The sequence below is a fragment of the Puma concolor genome, chromosome A2 (assembly GCF_028749965.1).
Source record: "Puma concolor isolate L17-30 chromosome A2, mPumCon1.1.hap2, whole genome shotgun sequence".
Classification (NCBI taxonomy): Eukaryota; Metazoa; Chordata; class Mammalia; order Carnivora; family Felidae; genus Puma; species Puma concolor.
The window spans coordinates 25,452,424-25,466,166 of record NC_141668.1 but is presented as its reverse complement, the minus strand read 5'-3'; the positions used below and the strand labels follow the sequence as shown (position 1 = coordinate 25,466,166).

The 13,743-nt window shown below is 39.7% G+C and overlaps 1 protein-coding gene across 1 annotated transcript in view; it reads left to right on the top strand.

Annotated features, from left to right (window-relative positions):
- SND1 (staphylococcal nuclease and tudor domain containing 1) overlaps window positions 1-13,743 on the top strand; it is a 426,619-nt gene that overhangs the window by 44,500 nt on the left and 368,376 nt on the right. The window contains exons 7-9 of the mRNA XM_025929258.2: window positions 556-714; window positions 2,028-2,134; window positions 4,418-4,508. Of these exons, the coding sequence (XP_025785043.1) occupies window positions 556-714; window positions 2,028-2,134; window positions 4,418-4,508 (357 nt within the window). The remainder of the gene's footprint in view (window positions 1-555; window positions 715-2,027; window positions 2,135-4,417; window positions 4,509-13,743) is intronic.

Genomic DNA, 13,743 nt, shown 5'->3' with positions numbered 1-13,743 from the left:
TTCCTAGTATGGACCATTAACATTGACTAGAGTACTGTATACTGTAAGCTTTGCAGTGGGACTGTTCTCATTAGATCAAATAAGATTAGAAAATTATTTTAAAGATTTTTTTAAAAAACTATTTTAAAGTACTCAGTGTCTGTTTGGAGTGGGCTGTGTGGAGAGATTGTTGAGACCCAGAGATATGGGAGGTTCTGATGTTTGCTGAGAATGGTTTGTCTCAATGTGGGGTATCCATCTTTGATTTCTAAAAAATCAGGAATTTAAAACTAGGCATTGATGAATCTTTTCTTGGCAAGGGGTCATTTTCAACTATAATTTTAAATTTCCTCATGATAGTGACCTGAGTTTATTTGCCTTACCAAGAAGTCTGAGAAGATCTATTTCTAGTCACTTTTACCAATATGTTTTAAAAAAGGGGTTATAAGGCCTGATTTGAGACCTTACCTGGTTTAGCTTTGTGGAGTTTGTGGTTTTGGCTGGTTTGGTGTGGGGTGAGAGTGCCTGGCACTCACATTTAGGCTGTACTACCCACCTACTTTACCTTTGCTTTAGTGCCCAACTTTTCGACGGGAAGCAGATGGCAGTGAAACACCAGAGCCTTTTGCTGCAGAGGCCAAATTTTTCACCGAGTCTCGACTACTTCAGAGAGATGTTCAGATCATTCTGGAGAGCTGCCACAACCAAAACATCCTGGGTACCATCCTTCATCCAGTGAGTGTGCCCATGCAGACTGGCCTGTGTGGGGTTGGATGGGGGTGGGGGGGTGGGATGTGCATTTGGTGTTTGATGGCCTGTGGTTTGCTTCTCTTCTTTTTCTCTGTATTTAAGAGCCATTCAAAGATCTTGGCAGGATTATCATCTGATTTTTGAGACATTTTCTAGGGAGATATTAGTTAGCTGATAGAGTTGGACAAATCTGCTGAACTACTACTCACTTTTAGAAAGTGGATCTCAACTTTTGAGTTCGTAAGAAGAGGAGCTCTTGACATTTCCTCAAGTGTTGGTCCTTGATGTTGAGAAGAGAAAGTTGCGAGGCAGCCACACAGGTGAGAAGTGGCACTGAAATGTGTGGAATAGGATTGCTGAGGTTTATATGTAGGTCTAGAAGGTAGCTTTTTAAAGTATTGGAAGAACTATGATGAGGAATCCTTTCTATGGAAAAATTACTTTGTGTACCCCAGGCCTAATCCAGTTACCTCCTAACTCTGCTTTTGAGTCGGAAATAGGTTCTTTATGTTATTTTAGTTGTGATTATCCGTTCTACCTGGGCATAGACTTTGGTAGGTGGATTTCTCCCGGAAAGGAAATGACCTTTTTTTTTTATAACACCCAAGTGTAAATGCATTTTCATTATTGTTCCCTATGTCCAGTACAGAATAAACTCCTGTTACTCTTATTCTTTGGCTGGAGAATTCTTTCATGATGGCCGTTGTGGAAGGCTGGGACACTTGGTTTGGAGTGTGCCAGGGTCATGTCTGTTTCTTCTGGAGCACTCGCTGTCGCCAGGCCCTACCAGATGGCTCTGTGGCACAGTAGAATGGGAGTTGTAATTCATTGGGCAAAATGTAGCTGAAGTTACTCCTTTCCTCAGCCTGTTCTTCAGCTCTCTCCTTATGAAAAGGGGAGTAAGTGCTGATCTTAGGGAAGGAAATAATGAGGTGTAATCTCTACTAAAGATTAACATCCTCCTCTGCCCACAAGAAGAGCTATTGAAACGTCAATTCCATTCAGTGCCACTAACATTTATCTTACTCCTGTTAAGTGAGAGTTACTGTGTTAGGTGTTGTGGGGATGGGAAGCCAAGGCTGTTAGGAGGGGCCGCAGAGTGGGGTGTCTCATCTTGGGGCTGGTTTCCTAATGAGAGAAACTCTACCCTCTCCTTTCCTTCCTTCCTTCCTTCCTTCCTTCCTTCCTTCCTTCCTTCCTTCTTCAGTGAACTGCAGTATAAATTGTGGCTGTTAATTTCAGAAGTCTAGAGAAATGGATTCTCTTATGCCTGCCTTCTCATGTGCCTTGTTTTTCAGAATGGCAACATCACAGAGCTCCTCCTGAAGGAAGGTTTTGCACGCTGTGTGGATTGGTCGATTGCAGTTTATACTCGGGGAGCAGAAAAGCTGAGGGCAGCTGAGAGGTAAGGTCTGTTAGGGAAGCCTTCTAGCCCAGGGATCTTATTTAGGATTTTTAGGGAAAGAAATCTAGTGGTCTTTTCTCCTCTATCTCTATGTCAGTATTTGTTACATTTCAGTAATGGATTAAGGAAATTCCACAAAAGGGTAGGATCTTACAGAGGAGTGGTTTACTTATAAGTCTTTAGTTGTCTGATTCACTGCTGTACATTGAGGGCCTAGATTTTCACTTAGAAATTGTTCTTCACCACATTTGCTGCTTTAATGTTTTTGGGTCACTTTTTGTCCAAGCATCTCACTTAAATTCTGGATTTTAGGCATTTGGAATGAAATAGTTTGAGGCTCGTTTGAAGATGATGCAGTCACTTACTGGCTGCTACCTAACACTCAGGCTGGAGCCAGGGGTATGATGGAAACATAGAGCCTGTGGGTCCTAAAACAGGACCGTTCAGTGTTGTTATGAAGCCTCATGCCCTCATTTATTGAAGCACGTGTCAATTAAAAATGCTAATGCAACTATGAGATACTGTTGTCATGTTTTCAGCTTGGTGCCTCATGGTTAAAGCAGATGTAGAAGAAACTTATTTCCAGGAAAACAATAGTCGATATTCCAAAGATTAGGTGGCTGTTTCAAGTATTGAGGTCAAGAATTTCTGGGCGTAGGTGAATTTCATTCACTTGACAGGGTAAATGGAAGACCATGAAGCAGGTAGCAAGAGTAGGTGAATAGAGATGATATTTGGGGAAAGTCCTGGCCACCATCTCCCAGGGTGCATTTCAGCAGAACACCACCAACCACTGATGCCAATGATTCACTCTCGAGGTGTGTTGTATGGCTTGTTTCAGAATCATAGAATTATAATGGTCTGGATAACTTTACATTTTTGGCCTTTGAGGTACACAGCTCAGAGATACGCAAGAACATGAATTGTATGACCATAATTTTCTTCCCTTGGATCTTTTATATCCTTCTTTGCCTATAAGCAGAAATACTTGTAACTTTTTATAAAAGTAGATTTTAATCTGGGCCATTAGATATGGCGTATCTGATTTAAAAACACCATGGTTCTATAAAATTTTTTTAGTCTTTACGTTCCACAGCTAAATTCAAAAGATAAAATACTCTTACAAATAGAGCTTTCCAAATACCTCTATTCTGTGATGCTCAGAATTTTTTTTTTTGTTTTCAGAAAACCCTGTAAATCCATTCTAAATACAATTTTTGTTGATAATTTTTTTTTGCATTAAGTTCCTGCCTCTCTTTGAAGAAAGTGAGTACAATGGCAGTAGTATCTACATGTTTTATAACATCTGTAGGTTTTATGGATTTTTAAGAGGGCACATCATTAAAAAACAGGTTTAGACTAAGGAATGCAAATCATATTTCAATAATATGTGATTACTTGCCTGCTGTTTTGCATGCTGTATTTGACTTGCTTGCATTGTTAAATCTCTATCAAAGTATTTTATGTATTTTACAGCTACTACATGCTACTTTGTCTTTTTCTCCTTTTAGTGCTTCTTTTAAAAAGTGGCAGTACTGTTTTCAGAAATAATCATTCCTTTCCCTTTGACCTGTATCCGTTTATTTGTAAAGACTTGTCATTACAAAACACAGAAAGCTTATTTGTAAATCTAGCTGTTCATTGGCTTTAAAAAATTTTTGCACATATTCCATTTCCCTCTCTTAGCCTGACTGAAAAAATGCCTGATGGTTTTAGTACCATAAAACAGATTTTTGCCAGCAAGTTTTTGCACTTTTGTCAGTGAACTCCTAGTGGATTTTTATCCCTTTTCTTACTCTTCAGATGTACTACAAAGGTGATTTGGTTAGCTGATAGTCTTTTTTTAAATTCAAATGGAAATTGAGCAGGCCTATGCTTTTTAAAAAAATACATTTGTTTGTTTGGATGTGGGTGTTCTTCCCACTTGAGAGCAGTTGCTCTGTGTTTGTCATTCCAGTGCGTGGCATTTACTAGTCACAGAGGAGATGCTAGATAAGCTAAAGAGCTAATTCAAGGTGGACTTGTACTGTCCGGGCTAGAAAGGCTGCACAGCTAGATCCCGGTCAGCCAGCCAGGGGCGTGTATGTCTTGGATGCCAGTTGCGGTACACTTTCTTGTTGCTTTCATACTCTGTTCTGGTTTGACCGGTGGCCTTGCCCTTGGGTGTCGTGTCTCTGAGTTAGATCTAGAAGGATGCTGTACTCTTTGCTCCCATGGTGATGGTGGGTTCCATTTGCTGACCTATTCTGTCTGAATGATGTGCATCCTTGTTTTTGTTGCCAGGTTTGCCAAGGAACGCAGGCTGAGAATATGGAGAGACTATGTGGCTCCTACTGCTAATTTGGACCAAAAGGACAAGCAGTTTGTTGCCAAGGTGAGTCATTCTCAGCGTCTTGAGATGCATAGTGGACATTGTCAGGCTAGTGACAATACAGTGATCTCTGAACCATCAAGCCAGGCCTGGAAGCATTTCTGTTTTAAGGCAAGCCAGTAGTGTGTGGATTGTGTGTGTAAGGGTTGTGTACATGCATGTGTTTATTGCAGGGGAATTAGAAACCATAAGAACTTGTCATAAATTTGCATAACTTCATTAGGGGTTCATGAGTTAAAGTTGTGGACATTGCCATCTTGAAAGATCGCTCATATTGTAGGGCTTCTATTTACCTAGCAAATGGCTTTCTCTTAGAGTTCCCATGTCAAAGTGTGTGTGACCTCAGGTTTCTCTTCTTTCTGGTTTGGGACTCTCGTGGTTTTGAGTTTTTTCTCATGTGATGTTTTTTTCCAGAGAGCTCTCCTGAAGTGTCCTGGGATGGATTCCTTTGACAGGAACTAGTGCTACTCAGTAGATTGTTTGGGTCCATCAGCAGTGCTGAGTGTTTTCTTCATTGCTGGCTTTGGTACCGTGAGCGGTAGACCTGTTTTCCTCACTTTACCAAAGTGCTGTCATGTTTTCCAATCTATTTTTACTTTTGGCAAGAGATGCTTTAAGCTTTGTTTTCCTGAACTAAAAGAAGTTAATTAACATATCTATATCTGCTGAGAGGTGGCTGTCCCAAATGAGTTGAAGATGGAATACCACTAGGTGGCACTGTCAGCCTAAAAAATCCAGGTCTGGTTTCTCTTAGAATGGTCAAATTTTAACAGTCTCTGAGGAATTGGCTGAATTTCTTCACTTTCTTTTTTATGATGCCCAAAGCAATAAGTCACAGAATGCTCAAGTGGCTTCCTTCCTTCTTGTCGTAGGTGGTCTCCAGGCAGCTGTCAGGTTAACCATAATTGGGTCTTTGAGACCTAAGCATAATTAGGTCTTTTATCCTATTTAGGGAAAAGTTCCTGGTTGGAGACTCCCCCATACATCTTCCAAGTCTTGGTACAGACCAGAATGAACCCCTGCTTCCTTTCTGTGTGAGGACCGCACTAGCTTGGAAACTTGGACATGGCTGTTCCACCTAATTGGAACTACTTGGTTTTGCTTATGTTTCCTGTCATCTGTTCTAAGACTGTAGCTACACGGTGAAAGGGCGATCATTCACTCAGCAAGGGAGGCATGTCTTCTGTTTTTCACCATCATCACTCTGAGAGGGTCTGATATTTGTGATATAGATGAGGCTTAGGAGGGTCCCCGTATCTTGTACTGTCCCTGCTAGACCCTCTTCAGTTGAAACTGAGTTTATAGCAGGGTGCCTGGGTGGCTCAGTCGGTTAAGTGTCCAACTTTGGCTCAGGTCATGATCTCATGGTTCGTGAGTTCGAGCCCCACGTCAGGCTCTGTGCTGACAGCTCAGAGTCTGGAGCCTGCTTTGGATTCTGTGTCTCCTTGTCTCTCTGTCCCTCCCCTGCTCGTGTTCTGTCTCTCTGTCTCTCAAAAATAAATAGACATTAAAAAACAAAAAAGAAACTGAGTTTATAAGAGAAACCCAGAAAATTTTGCAGGGTTTTAGGCCTTTGCTGGTCAAGGTACTAATGCATTGCTGAAAAAAGAAATTTGAAAGAGTAGATGATTGAGTCAGTAGCTTTGTATTTTTCTTAAATATGGCTTTATTGGTAACTAGAGAAGAGCTGGCACATTTTCTCCTGGTTGTTTTTTTTGTTTTATTTTTTGTTTTTGTTTGTTTGTTTATTTGTTTTAATCTAGGATCCCAGGATATGTATATATGTTTTGTTTTAAAACAGAGTGCGGCTTTCTTCGTTACAATGAAGTTTCATTTGTTAAAATGTTGAGTAGAGGAAATTGCCTCTAAAAACCATCTGAGGATTAAGGGGAATAGCCATTCTCCTGTAAGTATCTTTAATATAAATTTAGGTCATTTGGATATAGGCCTGCTTCTAGAGTAGAGAGAGAAATGTAGGTAGGTAGGTAGGTAGGTAAATGGTTTCAAAACTTATTGAGTTTTAGAAATTCTTCAGCATTATTATTATTTTTTTAAATAGAAAGCATAAAAAGGAGAAGGAAAAACACTCATACTAGATGAAACTACTATCACACAAATTTTTTTTTTTTTAAGTTGATTATACTGTTTATCCCAGCGGTTGACAGATGATGGCCCATGGGCCAAGCCTGGCCCTCCACTTGTTTTTGTATGGTCTGTGAAGTATGGGTGGATTTTACGTCAAAAAAATGTTTTGTGGCACATGAAAATTACATGAAATTTAAATTTCAGTGACATGAATACATTGGAACATAGCCATGTCTGTCCATTTCCATGTTGTCTGTAGCTGTTTTTGTAATACAGTGGCAGAGGTGAGTAGTTGTGACAGAGACCAGAATCATCTGCAACGCCTAAAATATTTGATATCTGGCCCTGTACAGAAAAGTGTGCTGACCCTTGATCTTTCCCAGTCCTATTTGTAATGCCTTGATAGGATATAAGGCGCTTGAGCCAGAATGTAAATCAAGGCATTGCTTCTTTCATCAAGAAAAGCTTGCTACAGAAAAAATATCAGCAATGTTCTCAGTGATGTGGTTGATTTATGTTCTGGTACAAGCTCCTACTCTCATTGCAGGCTGGCAACCACTTTTGAGTAGTACTGAGCTATATTCTTTTGTATATAATTTTTAAGTTTTTATACTTTTATTTTTAATGCATAAAAGTTTAAAGAACTCTGTGGCTTATTAAGAAATGTACTAGTCTGTTTTCCTTTTTCTTGAGGCAGCCATTTTCAGTTCTTGGCTAGTCCATATCTTTGAATAAAATGTTTATGTCGCCTTCTTAATTTTTCAGTTTTAGGCACAACCCTTTTCCTTCATACCGTGGAATGAGGATTCACATGGGTGTGCATGTATTTTTCCTTAATCCTTGCAATAGGACTATATTCTAATGCTGGTTCAATGTTTACTTTGCAAATGCTAATAACTACTGAGTCCTATAGCATATTGTGGCTACTTTTCATTTTCTGCAGAACTTTTTGTTTGCCCTGGATTTAATAATTTTAAAAGTTTGTTTTTTTTAATAAACTTATTAATTCAACCCCTAGACTCTACCTAAATCTTCTCTAAAGACATTGATTCAGCCTGTTTATTTTATCTTTTTCAATTACATTTTCCAGGAACCTTGTGACCTATACCAATCTGGACTAGTTGTTTTGTTCTTCTTCTCACTGTTCTGGAGCTGTCATCTTTGGATATCTTCACCATTTGCCTCTGAAACCATTCTGATTTCTCCTCCTCAGATGATTTGGTTTTTCTTTCCGCAAGGTCTTAGCACTTGCTTTTTTATCCTGAAATTTCTCAGTGGTGCACTGTTTTATCCATGTGTGAGCGTATTCTTTTTAGTTTTAGCTCTTTGTGTCTGGTCTGGGAACTTTAACTATTTTGTTGTTGATTTCCAACTAGCTTCTCTGCTATTTTCTAGTACTCCTGTTTGGATTTTTGACTTTGTTGACTGGTCTTCTAATTTTTGCCTCCTGTTTTCATCTTTGTCTTTTCTTCTTCCTAAATTTCTTCGTATTTACCTTTTAGCCCTGCTACCAAATGTTTTCTTTATGATACTGTATTTTAAGACCTTTCTGGTCTTTGCTTCTCTGAATGGCTCTCATTTTTATTGAAATGTAGTTGGCATACAGTATTATATTAGTTTCAGGTATATAACATAGTGATTCAACAGTTGTATACATCAGTGCTTACTGTGATAAGAGTAGTTACCATCCATCATCATATGAAGTTATTACAACATTATTGACTATATTTCCTATGCTGTACTTTCTATACTCATTATTTATTTCTTTTATAACCTCAAGTTTGTACCTCTTAATCCTTTTCACCTATTTTGCCTTTACCATTTCCCTTACTTTCCCTTACATTACCCTCTGGCAACCACCAACTTGTTCTCTGTATTTATGAGTCTGTTTCTGTCTTGATTGTTTGCTTGTTCACTTGTGTGTTTTTTTTTGTTTGTTTGTTTGTTTGTTTGTCTTTTTAGATTCAATCTAAAAAGCGAAATCATATTGTACTTGTATTTTTCTAACTGTTTCATTTAGCGTGATACCCTCTAGATCCATTCATGTTGTTGTGAATGGCCAGATTTCACTCCTTTTTATGGTGTAGTAATATTCCACATCATATATATAGTGTGTGTATATATATATGTATACATATATATGTGTGTGTGTGTGTGTATATATATATATATATATATGTATATATATATATATATATATATATTTCTCTCACATCTTTATCCATTCATCTATCAGTGGGCACTTAGGTTGCTTCTATATCTTGGCTGTTATAAAGCTGCAATAAGCAGGAGCGCATTTATCTTTTCAAATTAGTGTTTTTATTTTCTTTGAGTAAATAGCCAGACATGGAATTACTGGGTTGTATGGTATTTCTAGTTTTGATTTTTTTTTTGAGGACCCGCCATACTGTTTTCCACTGTGGCGGCACCAATTTACATTCCCACCACTAATGCACGAGGGTTCCCTTTCCTCTGCATCCTCTCCAACATTTGTTATTTCTTGCCTTTTTTTTTTTAATGTTTACTTATTTGTGACAGAGAGAGAGAGAGAGAGAGAGAGAGAGAGACAGACAGACAGAGCATGAGCGGGGGAGGGGCAGAGAGAGAGGGAGACAGAATCCGAAGCAGGCTCCAGGCTCTGAGCTGTCAGCACAGAGCCGAACTCACAGACCGTGAGATCATGACCTGAGCTGAAGTCGGACGCTCAACCAACTGAGCCATCCAGGTGCCCCACCCCCCTTGTCTTTTTGATACTAGCCATTCTGACAGGTGTGAGGTAATATCTCATTGTAGTTCTGATTGGCATTTTCCTGGTGATGAGTGATGTTGGGCATCTTTTCATGTGTCTGTTGGCCATCTGTATGTCTTCTTTGGAGAAATGTTCAAGTCCTCTGCCCATTTTTAAATTGTATTATTTTTTGGTGTTGAATTCTATGGAGTTCTTTATATATTTTGGATATTAATCCCTTATCAGATATTTTATTTGCAAATACCTTCTCTTGTTTGGTACTTTGCCTTTCCATTTTCTTGATGATTTCCTTTGCTATGTAAAAAGCTTTTTAACTTGATGTAGTCCCAGTAGTTTGTTTTGCTTTTGTTTCCCATGGCTGAGGAGACAGATCCAGAGAAAAATACTGCTAAGGTTGATGTCCAAGAGATTACTGTGTGTGTGTGTGTGTGTGTGTGTGTGTGTGTGTGTGTGTGTGTGTGTGTTTTAGACTTTTATGGTTTCAGGTCTTCCATTTAGGTCTTTAATCTATTTTGAGTTTATTTTTGTGTGTAGTGTAAGGAAGTGGTTTAGTTTCATTCTTTTTGCATGTAGCTGACCAGTTTTTCCAACACTGTTTACTGAAGAGACCATCTTTATTGTATATTCTTTTTTCCTTTGTTGTAGATTAATTGATCACATAAGCATGAATTTATTTTGGGGCTCTTTATTCCATTCTGTTGATTTATGTGTCTATCTTGTTATTTTTTAATAGTAATATCACTTCTTCCAGAGATAAAATATCTTCTATTAACTTTCTGAGGAATTAATTATAATTTTTTGAAAAATTTCCTTGCATAGTCTATATTTTCCATGTTGTTTTTAATTCTCTTCGGTTATTTTGGTCTCTTATTTTTCATATTAGAGGCTTTCCTTAGATGCCTGGTGATCTTTAGTTATCTTTCTTATTTAAGAATGAGGTCTCAAACACTGGGCTAAAATTAGTGAACCTATATATGGGATTTATGGTATATATCTTAAAATCCAGGTGCTTCTTACATAAACCAAGTCTAGGTTTTGGTCCCATTTTCATCTCTACTTGAGATTCCTGATTTGACAGTTTCTTTGTCTTGGTGGGTGGGGGAAGTCTGCAGTATAAATCAGGCTGGCTATTATGTTTTCTTATCACTGGCTCAGGATTTAGCTTTTGTGAATCTGTGAAGTCTGTTACCACTCATCCATCTGCTTTCTAGCTTCCAGTGTTTTGTTGCCATATTCTTTTCTCCCATTATATTTGTCCTATTGGACTTAGGGCCAACAACAACAACAAAATCCCTTTATTTTTGTTTAAAGGTATTTAGGGAGGGCGCCAAAGTAAATGTTTGAGCTTGCTTTAGTTTGTTCATAATGTTCCATTGTGAGCCTGCATAATTTATGTAACCAGTCCCCAATAGGTCGATATTCATATAGTGTATAATTTTTCCATTATTTAGAAAATGGAATAAATCTCTATGTAAATGGCAGTTATTTCCATAAGAATGTTTTGCAGCATATTTGCCAAATAGTTTTCTAGGAATGTTAACCATGTATTGCCCTATGTGTTCATTTTCTAATATGTTGTAGAACATAGGTTGACCAATTTTTTCTTAAAGGACCATATAGTAAATATTTTACATTTGGTGGGCCACGTAGTCTCTGTTGAAACTATGCGACTTTGCTACCATAGCGAGAAAAGAGGCTAGAGACAGTAGTATGTAAGTGAATGGGCCTGGCTATGTTCTAATAAAACTTTATGTTCAACAGCAGGCAGTGGGCTAGATGGCCCTTGGGCCATAGTTTGCCATCCTCTGTTGTAGAGCACGGGATACTACCTTATAGCCAGTAGGAAAAAAAGTGATTTGCAATTCTTTTCATAACCTAGAATCCAGTGGTTTTGTAGTCATATACCTGATTTAAAATGTCTGTTGATACTGTGCTACTTTTTCTTTCAACGTTTTTTTTTTTTTGTTTTTTTTTTTTTTTTAATTTATTTTGGGGACAGAGAGAGACAGAGCATGAACGGGGGAGGGGCAGAGAGAGAGGGAGACACAGAATCGGAAACAGGCTCCAGGCTCCAAGCCATCAGCCCAGAGCCTGACGCGGGGCTCGAACTCACGGACCGCGAGATCGTGACCTGGCTGAAGTCGGACGCTTAACCGACTGCGCCACCCAGGCGCCCCACTGTGCTACTTTTTCAAGAGAACCTAGAGGTGTCCTAAGGTGCCCTGGGACTTCACCAACACTCTGACCGTCCTACAAGTTTTTGCTAAAGGATACTTCTCTGAGGCTCATGTGACTGTAAGGCCTGAACAAATCATGGTTCTCTCTTTCGCAGTCGCCTGCCCTGTCCCCTAGAAGTTAATTGTATAGGGAGCAGCTAAATAGCCTGAAAAGCCTGCAAAAGGTAACCTGAACTCTTGAACTGGGTGCCTCTTAGGTCCTGTAGGTGATTTTGGGAACTGATGCTGTAGATGAGATGTGCTGGCCAAGAGTCTCACTTCTGAGAAACTTGAAACTCAACGAAGTATTGTCTTGATACATGGTGTCTACTGAAAGAATGTGTTCCATCCTCTGCTTAAACTGTGTCACTTTTTAGGGAAGGAAATGCAAGCGAGGGCTCTCCTTGTCTCTCCAGGTTAGCAGAGAAGCATGTTCACTTCACAGCGATTAGCTGAGCCTGCTTGAGACTTTTGTGCCTGTCGTGGCTTGCCAGTTTCCTGCCTGCCTTCCCTGTGGCGTTTTAGCTGATCTGTGCTGTTTGTAGCCATATGGTCCCCTGAGCACGTGGCTTGGCTTCCCTGTCCCTGCTGCTGGATTCTTGGGCCTTGCTGATTTTATAGACCTGAATAACACTCAGGGGTGGTGGCAGGGCTGGGGAGTGACAGCATGTCTTCAGGAGGTGGAGTCTTCTCACTGCCCTGCCTGGTTAGAGGACTCTTGCTCAGTTCTCTTACCAAGTGATTGGTTAGAGCCCTTCTGCTTTGGGAAGAAGCAGAAGAATGAGAAGTGGTTCCTGCTTTCAAGGAGCTTGCCCTCTAGGGCTCCATCTGGGAGATTACTCTAAGTAGTTAACTGTCTGGACTTGTGGCCATGTGCAGTTTTGGAGGTCAGGTTGAAGCTATGCATGGATGCACACAGTGGACTCTAGGACTTACTTGGTGTGGCCCTGATAGCTTTTTGCTGTGCTTCTAGTCCTAGCTCTGAATGGAGTTCACTATCATGTCTCTCGGAGATGGTTTTTAAGCAAAGACACCTTTTAATATTTTTGGCATTATTTAGACTCTTCTGTTATGTTTGCATTTGGTAACGTGATGAGAATTTCCTGGGCTTCGGCCATAGGGCTTTCAGGTGAAGAGGAAGTTCTGGGGATGGTTTGGTTTGGAAGGTGACCTCTGCACCAAAAAGAGATCAAGACTTGGTTTGTAGCTTGCATTAGTAAACTGATTTGCTGATAAGAAAATAAAAATTGAATTAGAAAAGATTTGTAAAAAACACTTACCTGGCCTTTTCAATTCAATAAAATAAAAAATTTTATTTTTTAGAACAAGTTTTAGATTCACAGAAAAATTGAACAGATGGGGCAGAGTTCCCACATTACCCCTGCCCTCATCCCAGTTTGCTCTGCTCCCTGACAGGAGTATGGTGCAGTTATTATAATTAGCATACCGGTATTGGTATGTTATTATCAACTGAGGTCCATACTTTAGTCGGATTTCCTTAGTTTTTCTCTAATCTCTGTTTTTCTGTTCCAGAATCTCCTCTACCATGGCACACTCAATTTAGTTGTCATGTCTTGTTAGGCTCCTTTTGGATGTGGCAGTCCCTCGGACTTCCCTTGCCTTTTTTTTTTTTTTAAATGTTTATTTTTGAGAGAGAGAGAGAGAGCAAGCGAGGGAGGGGCAGAGAGCTTCAAGCAGGCTTCTGTGCTGAAAGCACAGAGCCCGACATGGGGCTCAAACTCCCAAATTGTGAGATCATGACCTGAGCCCAAGTCTGATGCTTAACTAACTGAGCCACCCAGGTGCCCTGGACTTCTTTTGCTTTTGATGACCGTGACAGTTTTGAGAAGTGCTGGGCGGACATGTTGAAGAGTGCCCCATCTATTGGAATCTGTCTGATGCCTGGTTTCCTTTTAAGTATTTGCTATTAACTAGTCTGCTTGCTCATGCTCAGGTGCCTGGAATTATTTGTATCAAGACATTGTCATGCTTAGTCTTTTGTCAAGGGTACAGGCTGGCAGCTGTACCCTTCTGGGGAACAGCTCCAGGCCACTGCTGTAACAGTTGTGGCGTACTTTTAGTCGCTTCCTTTTAGTTGCTTCCGGTGCTGCTTCAGTTGTGTTTCCATGATTAGCTTTGGGGAGATGAGACCTAGCATACAGCCGTAGGGAGTAGGAGAAGCAGCCCA